This window comes from Pelobates fuscus, chromosome 5 (genome assembly GCF_036172605.1).
Source record: "Pelobates fuscus isolate aPelFus1 chromosome 5, aPelFus1.pri, whole genome shotgun sequence".
Classification (NCBI taxonomy): domain Eukaryota; kingdom Metazoa; phylum Chordata; class Amphibia; order Anura; family Pelobatidae; genus Pelobates; species Pelobates fuscus.
In genome coordinates this window covers 5,169,172-5,195,608 of record NC_086321.1, presented here as the reverse complement: position 1 = coordinate 5,195,608, position 26,437 = coordinate 5,169,172, and the positions used below count along the sequence as shown (strand labels likewise).

General features: G+C 48.4%; 1 protein-coding gene across 1 annotated transcript in view; it reads left to right on the top strand.

The window, feature by feature from the left end:
* The window catches only part of LOC134610521 (killer cell lectin-like receptor subfamily G member 1), a 50,354-nt gene extending 37,986 nt beyond the window's left edge, over positions 1-12,368 (top strand). Inside the window, exon 7 of the mRNA XM_063453488.1 lies at positions 12,224-12,368. Coding sequence (XP_063309558.1) covers positions 12,224-12,368 — 145 coding nt within the window. The remainder of the gene's footprint in view (positions 1-12,223) is intronic.
* The last annotated feature ends 14,069 nt before the right edge of the window (positions 12,369-26,437 follow it).

Sequence of the window (26,437 nt, the reverse complement as noted above, 5' to 3'; positions counted from 1 at the left end):
TCCACGAGTATTTGATGTTTGAATTTCTTAATGAGCTTGTAGCCGACATGAATTTCTTTCTTTGTTGTCTAGTATAAAAAGATAAATCCTGAAATATCTTTATATCACCAAACTGTTCTATGTTGATCTGTTTTTTTCGAAATGCATATATTATTGCTTCCTTAAAGTGAGAGGACTGAAAGTTGATTATTATGTCTCTCGTGATTGTTGAGGGGCTGTTCTAGGTTTGTTTATACGATGATATCTCTCCATTTTAGTATTTAGGGTCACCAGATCTAAGTTGAGTGTTGCCCATAGGGTATTCAGGTACTCCGGTATTTTCTCTTGTGTAACAGCCTCTGAGACGTTTCTTAGTCTCAAATTATTTCTTCTTGAGCGGTTTTCTAAGTCACCTAGTTTTTCTTCTATTTGTCTCACTTGCTTGTTCAGCTGGACATTTTGTTCTTTAATTAATTTGCTTTCATATTCTAAAGATGTGATTTTATCTTCACTTTGCTTTAGTTGTTCCAATATTTGCCCAAATTGTCTTTTTGTCTCGGCTGTATTTTTATTGAATTCGGCTGTTATTGCTACCAATTGCTCTTCTAAGCATTGTTTTAAAAAATCTGCTGTAATGTAGATTTCTGTTTGACTAGATGGGCTTTGAATTGACTCTTCACTTTTTGATGTATACATAATTGAGGTATCGAGGTTTTTTTCTTCATTTGATTTTTGTCCTGGTGAAAAAAAGTTTGAAGGGTTTTTTTTTTTTCTATTTGTAGATCTTGTTTTGCTGCTTTTTTTATGGCAGCTTTTCCTGAAGATTTAGTTGCCATTATCTCTCTTTACTTATTTCTTTTTCCTCCCCTTTATTTATTTATTTTTTTTTTTCCTTCGCCTTTCAATGAGGGTTTTCAATTGGGGGTTTTATTGGAGACTTATTGGAGACTTTCAGTTAGATTTTCAGATTTTCAGATTAGGGATTTTCAAAATCTCTCTTTTCCCCCTCCTTCAAATTTCCAGCTTTTTCAGTAGCTTTTTCGGATTATAAAACTCTTTTCTTTTTTTTATATTTTTTTATATTTCCTTCTTTCTTCCAATACTTCCAATACTCTCCCTTTAAATAAAGGTTGTTCTTTTCCTCGAATCTCTTAGTCTTAGACCTCTTAGTTTGGGCATATAATTCTGATTAATTAAATTACTCCTATGGTTTGATATTTTTTTTTATTTTCCTCTACTCCCTCTACTTCCTTTTACTATATCCTCCTTTTCTTTCCTCTGTTCAGTCCTCTCACTGCTTCTTGCGTTTTTTTTTTTCTTGATTATCTCATAATATTTAAGTTAAATTGAACTTAAATTATTCATATATATCGTAAAAAAAAAAAAAAATTCTTGTCAACTCCACCTTCTCTTTACTTTATCTTTCCTCTCTTGGTCTTCTCTCGTCTCTACCCCAGTGCAAAAAAAACAATGTAAGAGGAAAGTACTTAACTTATCTTCATAAAAGCAGGTTGTTTACTCTTAAATTTTTTTTCCTTGGCGTCCTTTAATTCTAGTGGCGTCTCGGAGCTTCTTGGGCGTCTGTATATGCTCACTGATTGGATCCGTGTATGCTCCCGCGTCTCCAACGATCACCAACACCTGTAATCACCCGGCTCAACGGTCAACGGTCAGGTCTATCTGTACTGTGTCAGCACTCCCGCTCCTGCGCCAGACCCGACCTGACTTCGCGCAGCCCCTTCAACCGGTTCAGGAGATCGACTTGCTTCCTCTGTTACAGAGCGCTACAGAACGCCGCCGCTCAACCTCCATTACGGGTTCAGCCTCCCCCGCCTTAGAGTGCGTGCGTATCTCCGCCCTACGTCATCACGCAATCCTAACCGAGAAATGTACCTTTCTAATATTTGTTTGAAGATATTCCATTTATCCTCTGTGTTCTTTTCATTAAATAGATTGTGCCAGGCAATAAATTGTAAAGCTTCCCTTAACTTATTGAAATTGCCCTTTTTAAAATAATATGTTTTAGTATACCCCATGTGCTTTCCTATAGGGTAAGATGTTGTAGTAAGGGGTAAGATGGCAAATGTGGCAGGATAGGGGATGTAGTGCAGGGTAAAGAACAGAAGTTAGGGGAACAGGGGCTGTAGTGGAGGATAGGGACTGTAGGGGGGATAGGAGCTGTTGGGGGATTACGGGCAGACTGGCACAACCGCTAGGCAAACTAGGCAGTCGCCTAGAGAGCAGAGCTGTTTAGGGCCTAACCTCTCTTTTGGCTTCACCATTGTTGGGGTTATAATAAACTGCTGGGCAAAGCGTTCCATGCACCTCACTATTGGACCGAACGTCCGGGGAGAGCCTTTCAGTGATACACAGACAACGTGTTTCAAATTGGGCTACTACCAGTGTATTAAAGGTCAGGCAAACATATATATAGACAGATGTTACAGCAAAAGTAACAGGACAAGATCACATCAGCTAAAAACGATATTGCTTATTCAGCAAAAACCAACATGTATTTCTGGTAGCGAGGTCACAAAGGTTATCTTATTGATGGTTGGCAACAGGTTCATTTTTAAGCTGACGTTTAACTTGACTATTTCAAGAATAAGCTGCCCATTTAATAATTTTTAACCCTTTCAACCATAAACTGCACCATGCTACTCTCAAGATGCAAAATAGAACAAAAAAAGGTTGCGCCTAAAATATACAGTAAAACATGGGTATCATCCCCATCTAAGGATTCTTTAGGCTTCTCGTCAGGTAGATAGTATATGTATAGTCCGGTGAAAAAGAAATCAAAATGGCTATAAAATGTTTTATGCCAAAGTATTTTCTTTATTGTAAAGTAATAAAATTAATATCTATTTTAGATATTAATTTTATTACTTTACAATAAAGAAAATGATGATTTTTTCTCTTTCCATTTTACTCTCAAGATGCACTGTTGTGCACAGCGCAGGCAGAGTTAAGGTTGGCTGAAGTTTGCGGGAGACGGCATGAAGCTGACTGATTAAGGTGAGTGTGACAGGAAATCTTAACGCTGCCTGCACACAACAAAAGTGAATTATACACTCAGCGTTAGGTTCTCCTGTCAGCTGTCAGTCATATTCACCTCACTCAGCCAGCTTGATGTCATTTCCCATGAACTTCAGCCAATCCGTGACCAGGACTCAGTAAGCCAGCAAATAACGTGCAAGCCGAGCAACATCCCTTCCTCCCACTGAGTCAGTCCCCACACCCAGAGTCAGTCCCCACACACTGAGTCAGTCCCCACACACTGAGTCAGTCCCCACACGCAGAGTCAGTCCCCACACGAAGAGTCAGTCCCCACACACTGAGTCAGTCCCCACACACTGTCAGTCCCCACACGCAGAGTCAGTCCCCACACGCAGAGTCAGTCCCCACACTCAGAGTCAGTCCCCACACGCAGAGTCAGTCCCCACACGCAGAGTCAGTCCCCACACACAGAGTCAGTCCCCAAACGCAGAGTCAATCCCCACACGCAGAGTCAGTCCCCACACGCAGAGTCAGTCCCCACACACTGAGTCAGTTCCCAAACACAGAGTCAGTCCCCACACGCAGAGTCAGTCCCCACACACTGAGTCAGTCCCCACACGCAGAGTCAGTCCCCACACAGAGTCAGTCCCCACACGCTGAGTCAGTCCCCACACACTGAGTCAGTCCCCACACGCAGAGTCAGTCCCCACACGAAGAGTCAGTCCCCACACACTGAGTCAGTCCCCACACACTGTCAGTCCCCACACGCAGAGTCAGTCCCCACACTCAGAGTCAGTCCCCACACTCAGAGTCAGTCCCCACACGCAGAGTCAGTCCCCACACGCAGAGTCAGTCCCCACACACAGAGTCAGTCCCCAAACGCAGAGTCAATCCCCACACGCAGAGTCAGTCCCCACACGCAGAGTCAGTCCCCACACACTGAGTCAGTTCCCAAACGCAGAGTCAGTCCCCACACGCAGAGTCAGTCCCCACACACTGAGTCAGTCCCCACACGCAGAGTCAGTCCCCACACAGAGTCAGTCCCCACACGCTGAGTCAGTCCCCACACACTGAGTCAGTCCCCACACGCAGAGTCAGTCCCCACACACTGAGTCAGTCCCCACACTCTGAGTCAGTCCCCACACAGAGTCAGTCCCCACACACTGAGTCAGTCCCCACACACTGAGTCAGTCCCCACACGCAGAGTCAGTCCCCACACACTGAGTCAGTCCCCACACTCAGAGTCAGTCCCCACACTCAGAGTCAGTCCCCACACGCAGAGTCAGTCCCCACATGCAGAGTCAGTCCCCACACAGAGTCAGTCCCCACACACAGAGTCAGTCCCCACACACTGAGTCAGTCCCCACACGCAGAGTCAGTCCCCACATGCAGAGTCAGTCCCCACACTCAGAGTCAGTCCCCACACTCAGAGTCAGTCCCCACACGCAGAGTCAGTCCCCACATGCAGAGTCAGTCCCCACACTCTGAGGCAGTCCCCACACGCAGAGTCAGTCCCCACACTCAGAGTCAGTCCCCACGCGCAGAGTCAGTCCCCACACGCAGAGTCAGTCCCCACACGCAGAGTCAGTCCCCACACGCAGAGTCAGTCCCCACATGCAGAGTCAGTCCCCACACGCAGAGTCAGTCCCCACACACTGAGTCAGTCCCCAGACGCAGAGTCAGTCCCCACACGCAGAGTCAGTCTCCATACACTGAGTCAGTCCCCAAACACAGAGTCAGTCCCCACACACTGAGTCAGTCCCCACACGCAGAGTCAGTCCCCACACGCAGAGTCAGTCCCCACACGAAGAGTCAGTCCCCACACACTGAGTCAGTCCCCACACACTGTCAGTCCCCACACGCAGAGTCAGTCCCCACACGCAGAGTCAGTCCCCACACTCAGAGTCAGTCCCCACACGCAGAGTCAGTCCCCACACGCAGAGTCAGTCCCCACACACAGAGTCAGTCCCCAAACGCAGAGTCAATCCCCACACGCAGAGTCAGTCCCCACACGCAGAGTCAGTCCCCACACACTGAGTCAGTTCCCAAACGCAGAGTCAGTCCCCACACGCAGAGTCAGTCCCCACACGCAGAGTCAGTCCCCACACACTGAGTCAGTCCCCACATGCAGAGTCAGTCCCCACACGCAGAGTCAGTCTCCATACACTGAGTCAGTCCCCAAACACAGAGTCAGTCCCCACACACTGAGTCAGTCCCCACACGCAGAGTCAGTCCCCACACGCAGAGTCAGTCCCCACACGAAGAGTCAGTCCCCACACACTGAGTCAGTCCCCACACACTGTCAGTCCCCACACGCAGAGTCAGTCCCCACACGCAGAGTCAGTCCCCACACTCAGAGTCAGTCCCCACACGCAGAGTCAGTCCCCACACGCAGAGTCAGTCCCCACACGCAGAGTCAGTCCCCACACACAGAGTCAGTCCCCAAACGCAGAGTCAATCCCCACACGCAGAGTCAGTCCCCACACGCAGAGTCAGTCCCCACACACTGAGTCAGTTCCCAAACGCAGAGTCAGTCCCCACACGCAGAGTCAGTCCCCACACACTGAGTCAGTCCCCACACGCAGAGTCAGTCCCCACACAGAGTCAGTCCCCACACGCTGAGTCAGTCCCCACACACTGAGTCAGTCCCCACACGCAGAGTCAGTCCCCACACGAAGAGTCAGTCCCCACACACTGAGTCAGTCCCCACACACTGTCAGTCCCCACACGCAGAGTCAGTCCCCACACGCAGAGTCAGTCCCCACACTCAGAGTCAGTCCCCACACTCAGAGTCAGTCCCCACACGCAGAGTCAGTCCCCACACGCAGAGTCAGTCCCCACACACAGAGTCAGTCCCCAAACGCAGAGTCAATCCCCACACGCAGAGTCAGTCCCCACACGCAGAGTCAGTCCCCACACACTGAGTCAGTTCCCAAACGCAGAGTCAGTCCCCACACGCAGAGTCAGTCCCCACACACTGAGTCAGTCCCCACACGCAGAGTCAGTCCCCACACAGAGTCAGTCCCCACACGCTGAGTCAGTCCCCACACACTGAGTCAGTCCCCACACGCAGAGTCAGTCCCCACACACTGAGTCAGTCCCCACACTCTGAGTCAGTCCCCACACAGAGTCAGTCCCCACACACTGAGTCAGTCCCCACACACTGAGTCAGTCCCCACACGCAGAGTCAGTCCCCACACACTGAGTCAGTCCCCACACTCAGAGTCAGTCCCCACACTCAGAGTCAGTCCCCACACGCAGAGTCAGTCCCCACATGCAGAGTCAGTCCCCACACAGAGTCAGTCCCCACACACAGAGTCAGTCCCCACACACTGAGTCAGTCCCCACACGCAGAGTCAGTCCCCACATGCAGAGTCAGTCCCCACACTCAGAGTCAGTCCCCACACTCAGAGTCAGTCCCCACACGCAGAGTCAGTCCCCACATGCAGAGTCAGTCCCCACACGCAGAGGCAGTCCCCACACGCAGAGTCAGTCCCCACACTCAGAGTCAGTCCCCACGCGCAGAGTCAGTCCCCACACGCAGAGTCAGTCCCCACACGCAGAGTCAGTCCCCACACGCAGAGTCAGTCCCCACATGCAGAGTCAGTCCCCACACGCAGAGTCAGTCCCCACACACTGAGTCAGTCCCCAGACGCAGAGTCAGTCCCCACACGCAGAGTCAGTCTCCATACACTGAGTCAGTCCCCAAACACAGAGTCAGTCCCCACACACTGAGTCAGTCCCCACACGCAGAGTCAGTCCCCACACACTGAGTCAGTCCCCACATGCAGAGTCAGTCCCCACACGCAGAGTCAGTCCCCACACGCAGAGTCAGTCCCCACACACTGAGTCAGTCCCCACATGCAGAGTCAGTCCCCACACGCAGAGTCAGTCCCCACACGCAGAGTCAGTCCCCACACACTGAGTCAGTCCCCACATGCAGAGTCAGTCCCCACACGCAGAGTCAGTCCCCACACGCAGAGTCAGTCCCCACACGCAGAGTCAGTCCCCACACACTGAGTCAGTCCCCACATGCAGAGTCAGTCCCCACACGCAGAGTCAGTCCCCACACGCAGAGTCAGTCCCCACACACTGAGTCAGTCCCCACACGCAGAGTCAGTCCCCACACGCAGAGTCAGTCCCCACATGCAGAGTCAGTCCCCACACGCAGAGTCAGTCCCCACACGTGGAGCTAAAGTAAGCCGCCGGGGAGGGAGCTGAGTAGGAGTCCTCCGTCTGTTCATGCTATTAAATAATTATTTGCTGTAAACAAGTAGATGGGTTCTACCACTTGGAAATTATTATTTAACTTGTAATGGTGCCTGTGTAAAATGCCAGAGGCGGCTCTCTAATTAGGCGGTTTAGGCGGCCGCCTAAGGCCTCGCGCTGGCTGGGGCCTCGCGGCTGCCTAAACCGCCTGAGGGCAGAGTGTGTCAGGTCCTCGGTCACTGACCGAGGACCTGACACCAGGAGGGGGCCCGGCGGCTTGCCGGTATGCCGCCGGGTGCAAGGCCCCTCCTGGCTGCCCGGCCACCATCGCAGACACTGGTCTGCAGCTCCGCAGTGTGCACAGCTGCAGACCATGTGACTCGCGAGAATTGGCCAATCAGAGCATTGCCGCGGGTTACCACGGCAACGCTCTGAAATCTCGCGAGACTACACGGTCTGCGTGGCCACCGGACCACCAGGGAGCCCACTGGACCACCAGGGAAAGGTAGGCTATCCCTCCGCATCACCCCCCCACACTCAGCCTCACCCCCACCACCATCACCCCCCCACCCTCACCATCACCCCCACCACCCTCACTATCACCCCCCACCACCCCTCACCCCCCACCCCCCTCACCATCACCACCATCACCCCCCACGACCCTCACCATCACCCCCCACCCCCCTCACCATCACCCCCACCACCCTCACCATCACCCTCTACCCCATCACCCCCCACCACCCTGACCATCACCCCCCACCACCCTTACCATCACCCCCCACCACCCTCACCATCACCCCCCACACCCCTCACCATCACCCCCACCACCCTCAGCATTACCCCCTCCCCCTTCACCTCCCACCACCCTCACCATCACCACCACCCCCCTCACCATCACCCCCACCACCCTCACCATCACCCCCCCACCCACCTCACCACCAGCCCTCCCCACCCTCACCATCACCCCCCACCCCCTCACCATCACCCCCCACCACCCTCACCCACCACCCTCACCATCACCCCTCCCCACCCTCACCCTCACCCCCCACCCCCTCACTATCACCCCCACCACCCTCACCATCACCCCCCACCACCCTCACCATCATCCCCCACCCCATCACTATCACCCCCACCACCCTCGCCATCACCCCCCACCACCCTCACCATCACCCTCACCATCACCCCCCACCCCCCTCACCATCACCCCCCACACCGCTCACCATCACCCCCACCACCCTCACCCTCACCATCACCCCAACCACCCTCACCATCACCCCCACCACCCTCACCATCTCCCCACCCCCCTCACCATCACCCCCCACCACCATCACCATCACCCCCACCCCCTCACCATCACCCCCCACCACCCTCACATCACCCCCACCACCCTCAGCCTCACCCCCAACCACCCTCAGCCTCACCCCCCACCACCCCCAGCCTCAGCCTCACCCCCCACCACCCTCACCATCACCCCCCACCACCCTCACCATCACCCCTCCCCACCCTCACCATCACCCCCACCCCCCTCACCATCACCCCCACCCCCTCACCATCACCCCCACCCCCTCAGCCTCACCCCCCACCACCCTCACCATCACCCCCACCCCCCTCAGCCTCACCCCCCACCCCCCTCAGCCTAACCACCCCCACCACCCTCACCATCACCCCCCACCACCCACAGCCTCACCCCCACCACCATCAACCTCACCCCCACCACCCTCACCATCACCCCCCACCACCCTCACATTGCCACCCCTCACTCTCACATTACCCCCCTCAGTCTCACATTACCCCTCTCTCACTCTCACATTACCCCCCTCTCACATTACCACCCTCTCACTCTCACATTACCATCACCCCCCTCCCTCTCACATTACCATCACCCCCCGCTCCCTGTCACCATCGCACCCCATCTCCCTCTCACCATCGCACCCCCTCTCCCTCTCACCATCACACCCCCTCTCCCTCTCACCATCGCACCCCCTCTCCCTCTAACCATAACACTCCCTCTCCCTCTCACCATCGCACCCCCCTTACTCTCACATTACCCCCCTCTCACTCTCACATTACCCCCTCTCACATTACCCCCCTCTCACTCTCACATTGCCATCATCCCCCTCCCTCTCACATTACCATCCCCCCGCTCCCTCTCACCATCACCCCCCGCTCACTCTCACCATCACCCCCCGCTCCCTCTCACCATCATCCCCCGCTCCCTCTCACCATCACACCCCCGCTCCCTCTCACCATCACACCCCCCGCTCCCTCTGACCATCGCACCCCCTCTCCCTCTCACCATCACCCTCTCCCTCTCACCCTCCCCTCCCCTCTCCCTCTCACCATCACCCTCCCCTCTCCCTCTCACCCTCCCCTCTGTCTCTCACCATCACCATCACCTCTCTGTCAGACACACTCTCAGGCACATACACAGGTAGACAGTGCATCAATGTGTATATGTGACACTTTTTTGTTAGTGGGGCCTCTAGTTTGCGTTTCGCCCAAGGCCTCATAAAGTCTAGAGCCGCCTCTGCTCACCATCACCCTCCCTCTCACCATCACCCTCCCCTCTCCCTCTCACCATCACCCCCACACCATCACCCGTCTCTCACCATCACCCGTCTCTCCCTCTCACCATCACACCCCTATACACACAACACACTTCAAGCAGCTACCCCATACACATAGGGTCTCAGACAAAAATGCAAACATGCTCACAGAGACATACATTCACACACACACAAGGATACTCTCTGTCAGACACACTCTCAGGCACATACACAGGTAGACAGTGCATCAATGTGCATATGTGACACTTTTTTGTTAGTGGGGTCTCATGTTTGCGTTTCGCCTAAGGCCTCATAAAGTCTAGAGCCGCCTCTGTAAAATGCCTATATATTAGTCACACTCATATTTCCCAGAGCTAATAAATCTGGCTCTGGTAAACGTTTTGGTCCTTCAGGCGATCACTCCCTTCTTTCAGGATGCCAGAGGAGTTCACCAGTTTCTCAGACAAAAAAAATGAAAATGAAACGAAAATGTAACATCGTAATATTGAAAACACAGATAATCAATACGTATATATAGATATATACTCACAAAGCTACAGCCTCCTTGTTTGGCTCTATGTGTGGGCTTTGTAGCAGACTGGCAGACTGAGAAAGCCAGCTTGGTGAAACGCGTCTCTGGGGCACTTTACTATTGAAAGACTTCTGGTATACTTAATATTTGTTGCTTTTTGTTGGTGTTTTAACATGTTTAAATATATAATAAAGTAAATACCTGCTGAGTGTTATAGTTCTTAACACATAGAGCCAAACTAGTAGCATTTTATATTTTTATCTTTTACAAAAGGTTCTGCACAATTGTGTATTTTTCATTTGTATTTCAAGGGTGTAATTTGCAGATTATCTGAAAGTACCGTTAATTTACATAAACATTTTGATGTTTTCTTTCACACTTATAAGCACTTCACTCGTATATTTTAGATTGCCACCATTGATTTATTTTGCATGTGTTTTTAAGAAATAAACACATTAATAGTTTATAGTATCACATTATTTGGAACATTCACTTATTCACAATTATTTATTTAGCACTTTTACTTTTTTGTCACCCTCCACCCACCCTCCCACCCCCATTTTACTTTTTTTGTCTTACCACTAGGGTGCAAAATAGTGTTGCACAGTCCTTATATAGGGGCAGACGAGGGTTATTAATGACAGCAGCTGGGGGAGGGTAAGAAGATGTAGTGTGGTGATGTAGTAGGGTATAACGGTTGTAGTTGGTAGTGGGGTATAAGGGCTGTTGTGAGGAGTAGGAGCTGGAGTGGGGTGCTAATGGCATTAGTGTGGTGTTAAGGGGCTGTAGCAAGGATTAGGGTCAGTCGTGGAGGATAGGATTAGTAGTGGAGGATAGGAGCTAAAGTGGGGTGTTTCAGAAGATGTAGTGTTGGGTAGTGGATGTAATATGGATTAGGGGTAGTAGTGGGGGTTTGGGATTAGGGGTAGTAGTGTTGGGTAGTGGATGTAATATGGATTTGGGGTAGTAGTGGGGGTTTGGGATTAGGGGCAGTAGTGTTGGGTAGTGGATGTAATATGGATTAGGGGTAGTAGTGGGGGTTTGGGATTAGGGGCAGTAGTGTTGGGTAGTGGATGTAATATGGATTAGGGGTAGTAGTGGGGGGTAGGAGTTGTTTTAGAAGATGTAGTGTGGGTATAAGCAGGGACGTATTAGCCGCAAGGCAAACAAGGCATTTGCCTTGGGCGGCATTTTCCAGGGGAAGGCAAAAAAAAGCCGCCCCCAAATGCCCAGGGCAAATGTCTTGTTAGCCAGGCAGGCGGGCGGGCGGCTAACAGTCCAGGCAGGCGGGCGGGTGGCTTTAGTAAAAGTCTGGGTGGGCGGTGCTGGCGAGGGAGCACTTTCCCCTGAGCGCTCTGCTCAGCTCCCTCGCGCGTCATATTCCGTCTCCCAACATCACTCTGCGGCGTGCGAGGGAGCTGAGCAGACAGCTCAGGGGAAAGTGCTCCCTCGCCAGCGCCGCCCGTCCGCCCAGCAGCCACTGGACCCCCAGGGAAAAAGAGAACCCCCCACCCCAGCATTCCCAAAGGTAAGGAGGCTGGGGGGGTTAAATTTAAAAAAATTAAAAGTGAGTGTTAATGTGAGTGTGTGTTAGTGTGTCTGTGTGTGTGCGTTAGTGTGTATTAGTGTGTGTTTGTTAGTGTGTTTGTATGTCTGTTAGTGTGTGTCTGTTAGTGTGTGTGTGTTAGTGTGTGTCTGTTAGTGTGTGTGTGTGTGTGTGTGTGTGTCGGTCTGTTAGTGTGTGTGTGCATGTCTGTTAGTGTGTGTCTTTAAGTGAGTGTGTGTATGTCAGGGACAGCACTCATGTTGTACATGGATATTTGGACTCAGTTATGTTGGCTGATGGTTAGAATTTCCAGTTTAATAAATTGCGCATAATTCACACCAATTAATGGAGTGCCAACGGGTGATTGATATTTACTTTCAGTTATGTAAAATATATATTTTCTGCTATTTTCAGGAAATCTCTGTATAATGAAATTCCTGCTCATTGTGCAGCAATGAATCTCACCATTGAATTCAAACCTTGCAAGTCTGCGCTGCGCTGGATATGTGAAAAGACAACAGAGAAACACAATTTATACGAACAAACAAAGAATTGCTAAACTGGAATAATGTAATAATAAGCTAAAGAATTATTTCCAGAGTTTATAAATTGCAAATAGTGTTTGAAATCTGTCCTTGTTAATAATGACTCTGTAACATAGAATCATAGTGTGTGACAGCATTCGGCCCACCTGGTCTGCCAATATTTCAAAATACTGTCATTAGTCCCTTTATCTTATAGTTAGGATAGCGCCCGGTGTATACTTACCGTCACACAGCCGTCACACACCCCATTAATTATAGAGCAGTCCCATTGCAGTAACTGGATAAGGCTCACAGCGCCCGGTGTATACTTACCGTCACACATCCGTCACACACCCCATTAATTATAGAGCAGTCCCATTGCAGTAACTGGATAAGGCTCACAGCGCCCGGTGTATACTTATTGTCACACAGCCGTCACACACCCCATTAATTATAGAGCAGTCCCATTGCAGTAACTGGATAAGGCTCACAGCGCCCGGTGTATACTTATTGTCACACAGCCGTCACACACCCCATTAATTATAGAGCAGTCCCATTGCAGTAACTGGATAAGGCTCACAGCGCCCGGTGTATACTTACCGTCACACATCCGTCACACACCCCATTAATTATAGAGCAGTCCCATTGCAGTAACTGGATAAGGCTCACAGCGCCCGGTGTATACTTATTGTCACACAGCCGTCACACACCCCATTAATTATAGAGCAGTCCCATTGCAGTAACTGGAAAAGGCTCACAGCGCCCGGTGTATACTTATTGTCACACAGCCGTCACACACCCCATTAATTATAGAGCAGTCCCATTGCAGTAACTGGATAAGGCTCACAGCGCCCGGTGTATACTTCCTGTCACACAGCCGTCACACACCCCATTAATTATAGAGCAGTCCCATTGCAGTAACTGGATAAGGCTCACAGCGCCCGGTGTATACTTACCGTCACACAGCCGTCACACACCCCATTAATTATAGAGCAGTCCCATTGCAGTAACTGGATAAGGCTCACAGCGCCCGGTGTATACTTATCGTCACACACCCCATTAATTATAGAGCAGTCCCATTGCAGTAACTGGATAAGGCTCATAGCGCCCGGTGTATACTTACCGTCACACAGCCGTCACACACCCCATTAATTATAGAGCAGTCCCATTGCAGTAACTGGATAAGGCTCACAGCGCCCGGTGTATACTTACCGTCACACAGCCGTCACACACCCCATTAATTATAGAGCAGTCCCATTGCAGTAATTGGATAAGGCTCACAGCGCCCGGTGTATACTTATTGTCACACAGCCGTCACACACCCCATTAATTATAGAGCAGTCCCATTGCAGTAACTGGATAAGGCTCACAGCGCCCGGTGTATACTTATTGTCACACAGCCGTCACACACCCCATTAATTATAGAGCAGTCCCATTGCAGTAACTGGATAAGGCTCACAGCGCCCGGTGTATACTTACCGTCACACAGCCGTCACACACCCCATTAATTATAGAGCAGTCCCATTGCAGTAACTGGATAAGGCTCACAGCGCCCGGTGTATACTTACCGTCACACAGCCGTCACACACCCCATTAATTATAGAGCAGTCCCATTGCAGTAAGTGGATAAGGCTCACAGCGCCCGGTGTATACTTATTGTCACACAGCCGTCACACACCCCATTAATTATAGAGCAGTCCCATTGCAGTAACTGGATAAGGCTCACAGCGCCCGGTGTATACTTACCGTCACACAGCTGTCACACACCCCATTAAATATAGAGCAGTCCCATTGCAGTTACTGGATAAGGCTCACAACGCCCGGTGTATACTTATTGTCACACAGCCGTCACACACCCCATTAATTATAGAGCAGTCCCATTGCAGTAACTGGATAAGGCTCACAGCGCTCGGTGTATACTTACCGTCACACAGCTGTCACACACCCCATTAATTATAGAGCAGTCCCATTGCAGTAACTGGATAAGGCTCACAGCGCCCGGTGTATACTTACCGTCACACAGCTGTCACACACCCCATTAATTATAGAGCAGTCCCATTGCAGTAACTGGATAAGGCTCACAGCGCCCGGTGTATACTTATTGTCACACAGCCGTCACACACCCCATTAATTATAGAGCAGTCCCATTGCAGTAACTGGATAAGGCTCACAGCGCCCGGTGTATACTTACCGTCACACAGCCGTCACACACCCCATTAATTATAGAGCAGTCCCATTGCAGTAACTGGATAAGGCTCACAGCACCCGGTGTATACTTACCGTCACACAGCTGTCACACACCCCATTAATTATAGAGCAGTCCCATTGCAGTAACTGGATAAGGCTCACAGCGCCCGGTGTATACTTATTGTCACACAGCCGTCACACACCCCATTAATTATAGAGCAGTCCCATTGCAGTAACTGGATAAGGCTCGCAGCACCCGGTGTATACTTACCGTCACACAGCTGTCACACACCCCATTAATTATAGAGCAGTCCCATTGCAGTAACTGGATAAGGCTCACAGCGCCCGGTGTATACTTATTGTCACACAGCCGTCACACACCCCATTAATTATAGAGCAGTCCCATTGCAGTAACTGGATAAGGCTCACAGCGCCCGGTGTATACTTACCGTCACACAGCCGTTGTAGCGGAGAGCTGATTTCTCGCAGCTATTCTCCACTTTAGATCCAAGGAAGGCTCAGGAACAAGTCATTAGTAAATCCACAGCAGAGTTTCCAGCAGGTAAAAGGTACAGAAATATCCCCACAGCACTCCCAATAACTGGACGACACACAGTTTCAGGAGTAGAACTGACAATCGTTTATTCCAGGGTTTCTTATAAAGCCTGCTCCCATGCAAGGGAGGGAACTACAGTAATTATGACAGTAACCAATGCAGTGCTTGTTACCTCCCACACATCTCCTCCCCTCAGAGAGCGTCATAATCCCCTTAACTGGTACAGTACTTTACCCCCAACTTGGATGTACCCCTAAACCATCACATATCTTTAATATTAGGGTACCGCTAGGTAGCCCTGATCTGGGTGAATATAATATCCAAAATTCACCCAGATCGGACCAGTGGTTCGGCAGTTACAGGAAGGTGAAGTTTGACCGACCGCACACGAGTTGGTATCCGAAAAGGGTTCCATGAGAATGGGCCCTGCGGTCGGTCTCCGTTCGGCAGTTAAAACAGACATTTATAACTGCCATCCATACTTTAATTCCCCTAGATAGTGATTCCCTCATTCGGTACTTTGTAACTACCGAATGGGGATTCGTTAACTCTCTCCGTTCGGCAGTTACGGAGCTCTGGAGGTCTCAGCGGTGTTTGGTTGTTTGAGTGTCCGATTTGAGTTCCAGACACTCGACGACAAAACACCGCTGAGATTTTCATGCGTAAGATGGCCGCCGCCACGTGTACGCATGCCGAATGGCGGCCACCCAGACACACTGTTAATGAGCCTGTTAACTTGCGGTTTGGAGAGAATGTGAACCTTAATTGCTGGCACACTTCTCTCCGGGGTGGTCTCTCCGTTCGGTAGTTTCCAGAAGTATATAGTACGGATGGAAACTACCGAATAACATACAATTCACATATTACATAGGCGAATAGCAATTTCAACATAGGTAAAAATATAACAATTACAGTCACACAGGCATTTTGCAGGACAGGCTTACTGCGTTCCGCTACACTGCTCCCCCTTGCCCACAAGCCGGCATACACAGTCTGATCCCACACGGATCGGCTTGGGGATGACCGGGGTGCTCACGGATTATTTCTCCAGATCAGTTTGTCGTGACAACCCGTCGGCGTTCCCATTTTGCTTACCCGGGCGGTATTGAATGTTAAAGTCAAAGGGCTGTAGCGCCAAACTCCAGCGCAGCAGCCTGGCATTGTCCCCAGCCACCCGGTTCAGCCAGACCAACGGGTTGTGATCCGTGAGCAAAGAAAAAGCCTGTCCATACAAATAGGGTTGTAATTTCTTCAAGGCCCACACCACAGCCAGGCATTCCTTCTCGATGGCGGCGTAGCTTACTTCCCGAGGTAAAAGTTTGCGACTGATGTAAGCCACGGGGTGTTCTCCGCCATCGGCCCCGACTTGGCTCAGTACTGCCCCCAATCCAAACATAGAAGCGTCTGTGTGAACAAGAAAACGTTTAGTTGGATTGGGAGCGGCCAAGACAGGGGCATTAACAAGTGCATCTTTCAAGTGTTGGAATGCCTGCTCACACTCCGGGGTCCAGGTTACTTGGCGGGGAAGGTTTTTACGGGTCAGGTCAGTGAGGGGTTTGGCCAGGGCACTATAATTGGGCACAAACTTCCGGTAATACCCTGCTGTCCCTAGGAAGGCTAATACCTGGGTTTTAGTTTTCGGGGTAGGCCACTGTGCTACTGCCTCTACTTTGGCTGGTTCCGGCTTTTGTTTACCACAGCCCACTCTGTGGCCCAGGTACTGTACCTCGGCCATCCCAATGCTACATTTCGCTGGTTTTAAGGTCAAGCCAGCTTCCCTGATCCTGTCTAGAACCGCTCCTATATGGGCCAAGTGTTCCTGCCAGGTATCGCTAAATATGGCAATATCATCGAGATACGCGCATGTATAGTCTTGGAACCCATCTAGGAGGCGGTCCACCATCCGTTGGAAGGTAGCCGGCGCGTTTTTCATCCCAAACGGCATGACCTTAAATTGGTACAAGCCGAATGGGGTGACAAAGGCGGACTTAGGGATGGCGTCCGGGGCCAAGGGAATCTGCCAATACCCTTTACACAAATCAATAGTGGTAAGGTATTGACCCCTGGCCATCCGGTCCAGCAACTCATCTATCCTAGGCATCGGGTATGCGTCGGATACGGTTTTCTCATTCAATCTCCTGTAGTCCACGCAAAAGCGGGTCGTGCCGTCCCGCTTTGGTACGAGGACTACTGGAGAGGCCCAGGGGCTATCGGAGGGCTCAATGACTCCTAACTGAATCATCTCTTCAATTTCCTTGCGCATATTCTCCCGTACCGCTTCAGGGATGCGGTACGGAGTCTGGCGCATGGGAAGTTGGCCAGGGGTTTCTACTCGGTGGGTAGCCAGAGGGGTGTATCCAAGTACATTAGAAAAGGTCTCCTGCTTTTCTTGCAGTAGTTGTTGTACCTCGATACGCTCCTGTGGGCTTAACCGATCCCCCAGTACAACTGCTCCTAAATCCCCAGCCATCTGTCCGTCCTCTAACAGATCGGGGAGGGGTAGGCTGTCGCCTTCTTCAGAGGTGGGGGCGCAGATAGCTGTCACCTCCTCTGATCGCTCTTGGTAAGGCTTTAGCATGTTCACATGGATCATGCGTCGCCCCCCATTCCCTGCGCAGTGGCCAATTATATAAGTGGTGTCACACCGTTGCTCTACCACCTTATAAGGGCCTTGCCAGGCGGCCTGTAGCTTATCGTGTCGGACAGGTTTTAAAATTAAAACTTTCTGTCCGACCTGAAAGCTACGGTCCCTGGCGCCTCTATCGTACCAGGTGCGCTGACGCGTCTGAGCTGCCTGTAGGTTTTCCTTTACCGTCTTTGTGAGAGCTTCCAGGCGATCTCGGAGGGCCAACACATATGGTACAATAGGGGTGCCGTCAGCGCTACGGTCTCCCTCCCAGTGTTCTCTAATCAAGTCTAGGGGTCCCCTTACTCTCCTCCCGAATAGCAGTTCAAAGGGAGAAAATCCCGTAGATTCCTGCGGCACCTCCCTGTAAGCAAACAGTAAGTGCGGCAGGAATTTTTCCCAGTCTCGGTGGGTCTCTGCGAAGGTTCGGAGCATCTGTTTTAAGGTGCCATTGAACCGTTCGCAGAGCCCATTAGTCTGGGGGTGGTACGGGGCACTAATGATGGGCTTAATCTTACAGAACTTCCAGAGCTGTTGGGTGACCTCTGCCGTGAACTGAGTGCCCTGATCCGAGATGATCTCCCTGGGTAACCCCATCCGGGGGAAAATCTGCATCAGCGCCTCAGCCACCGTCTCTGCATGGATATTAGTTAAGGCTACCGCCTCGGGGTAGCGAGTGGCGTAGTCCACTACGGTCAAAATGTACCGTTTGCCTGATGGGCTAGGCTTCCGGAAGGGGCCTACAATGTCTACTGCGACCCTATGAAAGGGTTCCTCAATTATGGGCAGGGGGTGCAGCTTTGCCTTACGCTTATCCCCCCTCTTTCCTACCCTCTGGCACGTATCGCAGGTGTTACAATACCTGCGCACCTCCTGGCTAATCCCTGGCCAGAAGAAACTTTGGGTCAGCCGATATCTGGTACGGCTGACCCCCAAATGTCCGGATAGCGGAATATCGTGCGCTATCCGGAGTAATTCGGTTCGGTACCTCTGCGGTACCACGAGCTGTCTTGCGGTTATGGGTTCTGACCCAGCTACCTCTTTACTTGTTTCCCGATATAATAACTGCCTGTCCCATACAAATCTTTCCCCCTCCGCCCCAGGTTGGATAGAGGTGACCTTGTCTCGATATACTTGTAAGGTAGGGTCAGTGATCACCTCGGCTACAAACTCGTCAGGAGGGGCCCACGGCATACAGTCTAGGGAAGGGGAGGAATCTCTTACCTGGACCTCCGGCAGTGCGTTGTTGTTGTGCTGGGTGCGGGCCTGTTGCCTGGTGACTACTGGGTGTGCTTCCTCAGTAGTTTGTGGTTCAAAGGCGGAGGTGAGTTTGCCCAGATCATTCCCTAGAACCACCTCAGCAGGTAATTGCGGCATTAGTCCCACTTCCACATTCCCAAACCCCGCACCCCAATGCAAGTGTACCCGGGCTGTGTCTAGCCGATACACGGCTCCCCCTGCAACCCTGACAGCCACAGTCTTATTCAGTTTGGCTTTGTCCGAAACCAAATGACTTTGCACCAGGGTGATGGTGGCTCCCGAGTCTCTGAGCCCCTGCATAGGCTTCCCTTCGAGATATACGGTCTGCCTATGGTGCTGTCGATTATCCGCCTGTGCTTGTAAGGGATTGGCCTCATGCAGCACTTCCCACTGTTCCACAGTCGTGACTGGAACGGCAGAGCTGTAGGTAAGGGGTATCTCATCTTGGTAGTGATGTGCGGCTGCTCTCGGTGGTGGTGGTGGAGGCCCTGGTCGGATCCAGGTGTTGCGGTCTCTAGACTGTGGACACTCTCGTTGAAAATGTCCCCACTTCTGGCATCGGTGACATTGTACAGAAGCAGGTGTGCGGTATCGCTGCTGTGCTGCTGCTGGTGCTGGTGGAGGGAGTTGTCTTGGTGGGGGTTGAGGGTTAGGAGAGAAGGAATTCACCCCTGGTGGCCGCATGGCAGGTTTGGTACTCACTGCCTTGGTTTGTCTGCGAGCGTCCATAAAATCATCTGCCTTTTTGGCAGCCTCGGTGAGGGTGATGGGGTTACGATCCCTCACCCATTCCTGTAGTTCTGAGGATATCCCCTCATAAAACTGCTCCAACAGCAGCATTTGTAACAAGTCCTCCATGGACCGTGCTTTACTGGACTGCATCCACCCAAGAGCTGCCCTTTCTAGTCGACAAGCCCACTCTGCGTGCAAATCTTTGTCCGCCTTTTTCAATTCCCTGAAGCGCCTCCGGTATGCCTCTGCTGTTATTGCATACCGGGCCAGGATAATTTCTTTTACCCGATTATAGTTCCTAATTTCAATATCAGGCACAGTGCGGTAAGCTTCAGCTGCCCTTCCTGACAGCCGTCCGGCTAATATGGGTACCCACTCTTCCCTTGGTATGTTATGCAGCGTACACAGTCTCTCAAAGTCTTGGAGGAAGGCATCTATATCCTCCTCTGCTTCCACATACGTTTTAAAAGCTTGATAGGGGATTTTGGGCTTACCCTCTTGTGTCACAGCTCCTGCTGCACTTCTTTCTGGTGTTTGTGGTCTCCTGTTTCTCATCACAAACTCCTGTACCTCTGTCATCGTTTTAGAGATGATCTCTGTTGGTGGGTTTTCTCCATAAAAGGCCAGTCTGAATTGTAAGTGCCTTTGGAACTCCTCCTGTTCTGTTTCAGGTCTTTGTTCCGTGGCCTGGACCTCTTCTGCTCTGTACTCTGCCATTACTTCGGTGATAAGCGTTGCTTTGGATTTGCTGCTGGCAGAACCACCTTTCGCTTCCAGAAGGTCTTTCAATGTGGTTCTCTTTAGCGTAGAAAGGTCAATCTCCATTAATCCTTGTTCCTCTGTGAGTCTGGATCCCACCGCTGCCACCAATGTAGCGGAGAGCTGATTTCTCGCAGCTATTCTCCACTTTAGATCCAAGGAAGGCTCAGGAACAAGTCATTAGTAAATCCACAGCAGAGTTTCCAGCAGGTAAAAGGTACAGAAATATCCCCACAGCACTCCCAATAACTGGACGACACACAGTTTCAGGAGTAGAACTGACAATCGTTTATTCCAGGGTTTCTTATAAAGCCTGCTCCCATGCAAGGGAGGGAACTACAGTAATTATGACAGTAACCAATGCAGTGCTTGTTACCTCCCACACATCTCCTCCCCTCAGAGAGCGTCATAATCCCCTTAACTGGTACAGTACTTTACCCCCAACTTGGATGTACCCCTAAACCATCACATATCTTTAATATTAGGGTACCGCTAGGTAGCCCTGATCTGGGTGAATATAATATCCAAAATTCACCCAGATCGGACCAGTGGTTCGGCAGTTACAGGAAGGTGAAGTTTGACCGACCGCACACGAGTTGGTATCCGAAAAGGGTTCCATGAGAATGGGCCCTGCGGTCGGTCTCCGTTCGGCAGTTAAAACAGACATTTATAACTGCCATCCATACTTTAATTCCCCTAGATAGTGATTCCCTCATTCGGTACTTTGTAACTACCGAATGGGGATTCGTTAACTCTCTCCGTTCGGCAGTTACGGAGCTCTGGAGGTCTCAGCGGTGTTTGGTTGTTTGAGTGTCCGATTTGAGTTCCAGACACTCGACGACAAAACACCGCTGAGATTTTCATGCGTAAGATGGCCGCCGCCACGTGTACGCATGCCGAATGGCGGCCACCCAGACACACTGTTAATGAGCCTGTTAACTTGCGGTTTGGAGAGAATGTGAACCTTAATTGCTGGCACACTTCTCTCCGGGGTGGTCTCTCCGTTCGGTAGTTTCCAGAAGTATATAGTACGGATGGAAACTACCGAATAACATACAATTCACATATTACATAGGCGAATAGCAATTTCAACATAGGTAAAAATATAACAATTACAGTCACACAGGCATTTTGCAGGACAGGCTTGCTGCGTTCCGCTACAGCCGTCACACACCCCATTAATTATAGAGCAGTCCCATTGCAGTAACTGGATAAGGCTCACAGCACCCGGTGTATACTTACCGTCACACAGCTGTCACACACCCCATTAATTATAGAGCAGTCCCATTGCAGTAACTGGATAAGGCTCACAGCGCCCGGTGTATACTTATTGTCACACAGCCGTCACACACCCCATTAATTATAGAGCAGTCCCATTGCAGTAACTGGATAAGGCTCGCAGCACCCGGTGTATACTTCCCGTCACACAGCCGTCACACACCCCATTAATTATAGAGCAGTCCCATTGCAGTAACTGGATAAGGCTCACAGCGCCCGGTGTATACTTACCGTCACACAGCCGTCACACACCCCATTAATTATAGAGCAGTCCCATTGCAGTAACTGGATAAGGCTCACAGCGCCCGGTGTATACTTACCGTCACACAGCCGTCACACACCCCATTAATTATAGAGCAGTCCCATTGCAGTAACTGGGTAAGGCTCATAGCGCCCGGTGTATACTTATCGTCACACACCCATTATTTAGAAAATGTCGTCAAAATCTATATTTTAAATCAATGTGATATATTCTGTTTATACTATTACCTAATACTATCCAATTTCTGCCCATGTCACTCTGTTCCCATCAACAATTTTGGATTGTAACCAATTTGGATTGTAAAGGGGATGTGCAACCCTACAATAAAGTCTTATTTTGAATTACTTATATAAAATCCTGTTAAACCTGGATCCTACCAAACTTCGATCTATCTACCCCACTCACATGTAAATATATAGTTTTAAATAAATTGACATAATCAACTAAATCCAAGTGGACACTATAATCAGCTTTGCTCCCATACAATTTTACATAATGGTATTTCACTAGTTCATCATAGCCATTCCCTTCCATTTTTTAACTAAGTTTTTCAAAGTCCATATATATATATATTCTTGGACATTTCCTTGAACCATCTAATTTTCTCCAGCAAACCTACGGTTAAAATTCTCCAATAATCCTATTACCAATTACCAAAGTGAACTATCAGCTCCTATTGGCTGATACTAATTCAAACTAAAAAATGGAGAAACATGTCCCCATCAAATACCATTTTTTGCCTCTGATCCAGTTCCCCTCTGATGAGCTGTGAGTCTTAAGGTTGCTGCACGCGAAACGCGCCAGGGACTTAATGCTTCTGTAAACGCGCTGCATCAGTAACCATACTCTTCTAATATAGAAGTTAGAAATCTAATCCAACAGGAGAAAATGGTCTTTGATTAAATGTTTTTTTTTTATATATATAAATCTTTATTTTCATTTTTTTTTAAAAATTCATTCAAGTACAGATACAGCTTTCAACTATATAATTTTAAACACAGTACAAAAAGTTACTTTGCAATAGTGATACAATAGATAATAATTATAAATAACAGTCGGGCCGTGCTTCTAATAAATATCTTCCAGTATTCTGCTGTATCTATAGCCATGCAAACATACCATACATTACATCTTGACCATACATACATCCCATTCTCTCTACTGCCTGCGGGTAGCTATCTCTATGAGGGGGGGGCCGGGGGGGGGATGTTTGCATTTTGTAGTTAATAAATCTAACCCAAGGGACCCAGACTTCATTATATTTTTCTTTAGATATCTTGGCTATCCCAGCTTCCATGTTGCGTTGGTAGTCAATCTGTGTACATATATCCTGCCAGTTTAACGCACCCATATTTCTCCAATTTCTGGCCATAATTATTTTTATTGCCATACAGATATGAATCAAAAGAATTTTTAGTTTTATATTGCTTTTTGGTAAATCTAAATGAAACAAAAACATTTGAGGCGTGATCTCAGTCTGAACTTCAAACATAAAGTCTACCAGTTCCGCTAGGATTAGTTTCATAGGATTCAACTCCTCACAGTCCCACCAGATGTGGGAGAATGAACCTAGCTCCCTACCGCATCTCCAACAATCTGGTAGGAGTGTGGGTTGGAATCTATGAAGGCGAGTAGGCACCAAATACCAACTGTATACTAGTTTGAAGTACACTTCCTGTATGTTCACCCCGTGTATATATCTTTTTACTGCTTGTAAACCCCACAACCAGTCCTCCACCGGGGATGAAAAATGAAGTTCTTGCTCCCATTTATACATTGCTGGCGCTTTATCTATTTGCCTTTGACTTCTTGCAAATTGATTATATCTGGAGGCAATTTTTTTTTTATAATGGAATTCTACAAACTGGTCCATTAGAGAACTTTCCAAAAAGTCTTTTCCCATAATAAAGGATTTTATTCTTAACTAATTAAAAATTTCCTTCGAAGGGAGATTATATTTGGATTGTAGTGTTGGAAATGGCAACATTTTATTATTATTTAAAAGTTCCGCTATTCTTTCTACTCCACCATTTTCCCATTCTTGGATATTTATATCCTTTATATAAAGTTTTAGGGTTGTTAATGGGGCATTTAGTGATATGTGTTTTGTTCCGTATTTCTTTTTCAAGTGCTTAACGATATAGATCATTGAGTTATTCATCGGATTGCTAGATCTTATATTTTTTAGAAATTCGCTATCGCACCACCAACGCGATAGAGGTTCCATGTCACCAAGATCTGATTTTTCAATATCCAACCAATTTGGTCTGGCCATTGTAAAGTTGTCACACTTAATTAGGTGTACTACCATGTTGTTCATATATAATTTCTGTATGTCTGGGAAACAAATCCCCCCTTCTTTCCAGTCTCTCTGTAATATTTCCAATGAGACTCTAGGTCTCCTATCTTGCCAAATATAATTTGATAATTGCCTTTGGAGTCCGCGTATCGTCTGGCATGACACCCTCAACGGGAGATTACTAAATAAAAATGTCAACTTAGGAAGGAGATAGAAATTTACTGCTTCAATCCTGCCCAACCAAGAAAGTTCCAGTCCCTGCCAGTTTTTTAAGATGTTCCTAAAGTGAATGGCGATATCAGTGTAGTTAAGTTCTCCAGTTTCTCTATAATCTAGAGAAAGTTTTACCCCTAAATATTTTTATGTTTCTTGCTTCCCAATTGCATTTAAAGTCTTTTTTGAGTTTGTCTACGCCTGGTCTACTTAGGCCTTTTATCAGGATTTGTGTTTTATTTATATTTATTTTATAACCTGAGTGTATACCAAACACGTTAATAAGCCGAAATACGGCTGGAATAGATCTAATTGGATCTGCTAGGGTCAGTAGAATATCGTCTGCATATAATGCAATCTTATTCTCCATCTTATTCACTTTTAGCCCGCTGATGTCTTTGTTCTGTCTAATCGCGGCTGCCAACGGTTCTATGGAAAGGATATATAACAGGGGTGCCAAAGGGCATCCCTGTCGCGTCCCATTTCTAATAGGGAACCAATTTGATTGAAACATGTATCCTGACACTTTAGCTTGAGGATCCTTATATAGCGCCATTGTGCACTCCTTAAAGTAACCCTCGATGCCGAAGGCCCTCAGTACTTCTTCCATGTACTTCCAGTTAACCCGATCGAAGGCCTTCTCGGCATCGAGGGTAACCACCGCAAAAGGAGACAAGCTTTGGTCTGCATGATATAGGACATTCAGTAGTTTCCTAATGTTATCAGATGTGCCCCTACCCTCTACAAACCCACTCTGATCTATATGTACAATATTGGGTATGATTAGTTTTAGTCTATCGGCCAGAATTCTAGAGTATACTTTGATATCTAAATTGATAAGAGATATTGGTCTATAGTTTGAAGTGTACGTAGGGTCCTTGTCTAACTTAGAGATTGGTATTATGGAGGCCTGGAGTAATTCCGTTGGGATGGCTTTATGGTTAGCAAAGTCTTCAAATGTTCTTAATATATATGGAGAAATTATATCACTTAATTTTTTATAGAAGATTGAAGAGAAGCCATCTGGGCCTGGTGCTTTACCTGCTGTTAGTGCTTTAATGGTATTACTAATCTCCTGAATAGAAAAAGGGGCATTTAATTGGCTCAAATTCTCCGCTGGTATTGTTGGTAAGCGCAATTTATCCAGAAACTGTTTTGTTTCGCCCTCAGATGGCTCATTAAATTTTATGTTGTATAGGCTTTTATAATAGTCTTCAAATGCTTTAGCTATTTGGGTTGGAGAGAACATTTTTTTACTTCCAACTGTTATATAGTTTATAGATTGAAGTTTATTTTAATTTTTTAATTTATTTGAAAGACTTTTCCCTGTTTTATTATTTCCATAGTACCATCTCTGTTTTAGAGTTAACATAGCTTTATTAATCTTTTCTTGAGTTCTTACTAATATTTTTCCCCTGATCTCTTTAATATCCTCCAAGATTTTGTAATCTATGGTGAGTTTATGTAAGCGTTCTTGTTTTGCCAAATCAATGTAAAGCTCGTTGAGCTCTTTTCCTTTCTTTTTTTTTATAGTAGCGCCCATTTTTATGAGGCATCCTCTCATATACGATTTAAAAGTGCACCATAGCATGGCATTGGAGACATCCCCTGTATCGTTACTTTCAAAAAATTCTCTGGTCTGAGTGCATAGTACATCTACATTTGTTTCAGATTTTAGTAAATTTTCATTAAGTCTCCATTTGTCTCTACATTTATATTCAGGATTATTTTTTATGACTAGACTTACAGGTGCATGGTCGGACCATGTTATAGGTCCAATTGACACTTTCTTAACTCGCTCCAAAGTTTCAGGTTTTACCAAGAAATAATCAATTCTAGTGTATGTCTGATGAACATTGGAAAAAAACGTGTAATCTCTCGCTTCTGGATTAGACGTTCTCCAGGCATCAAATAAACAGTTTTTTGCCAAAA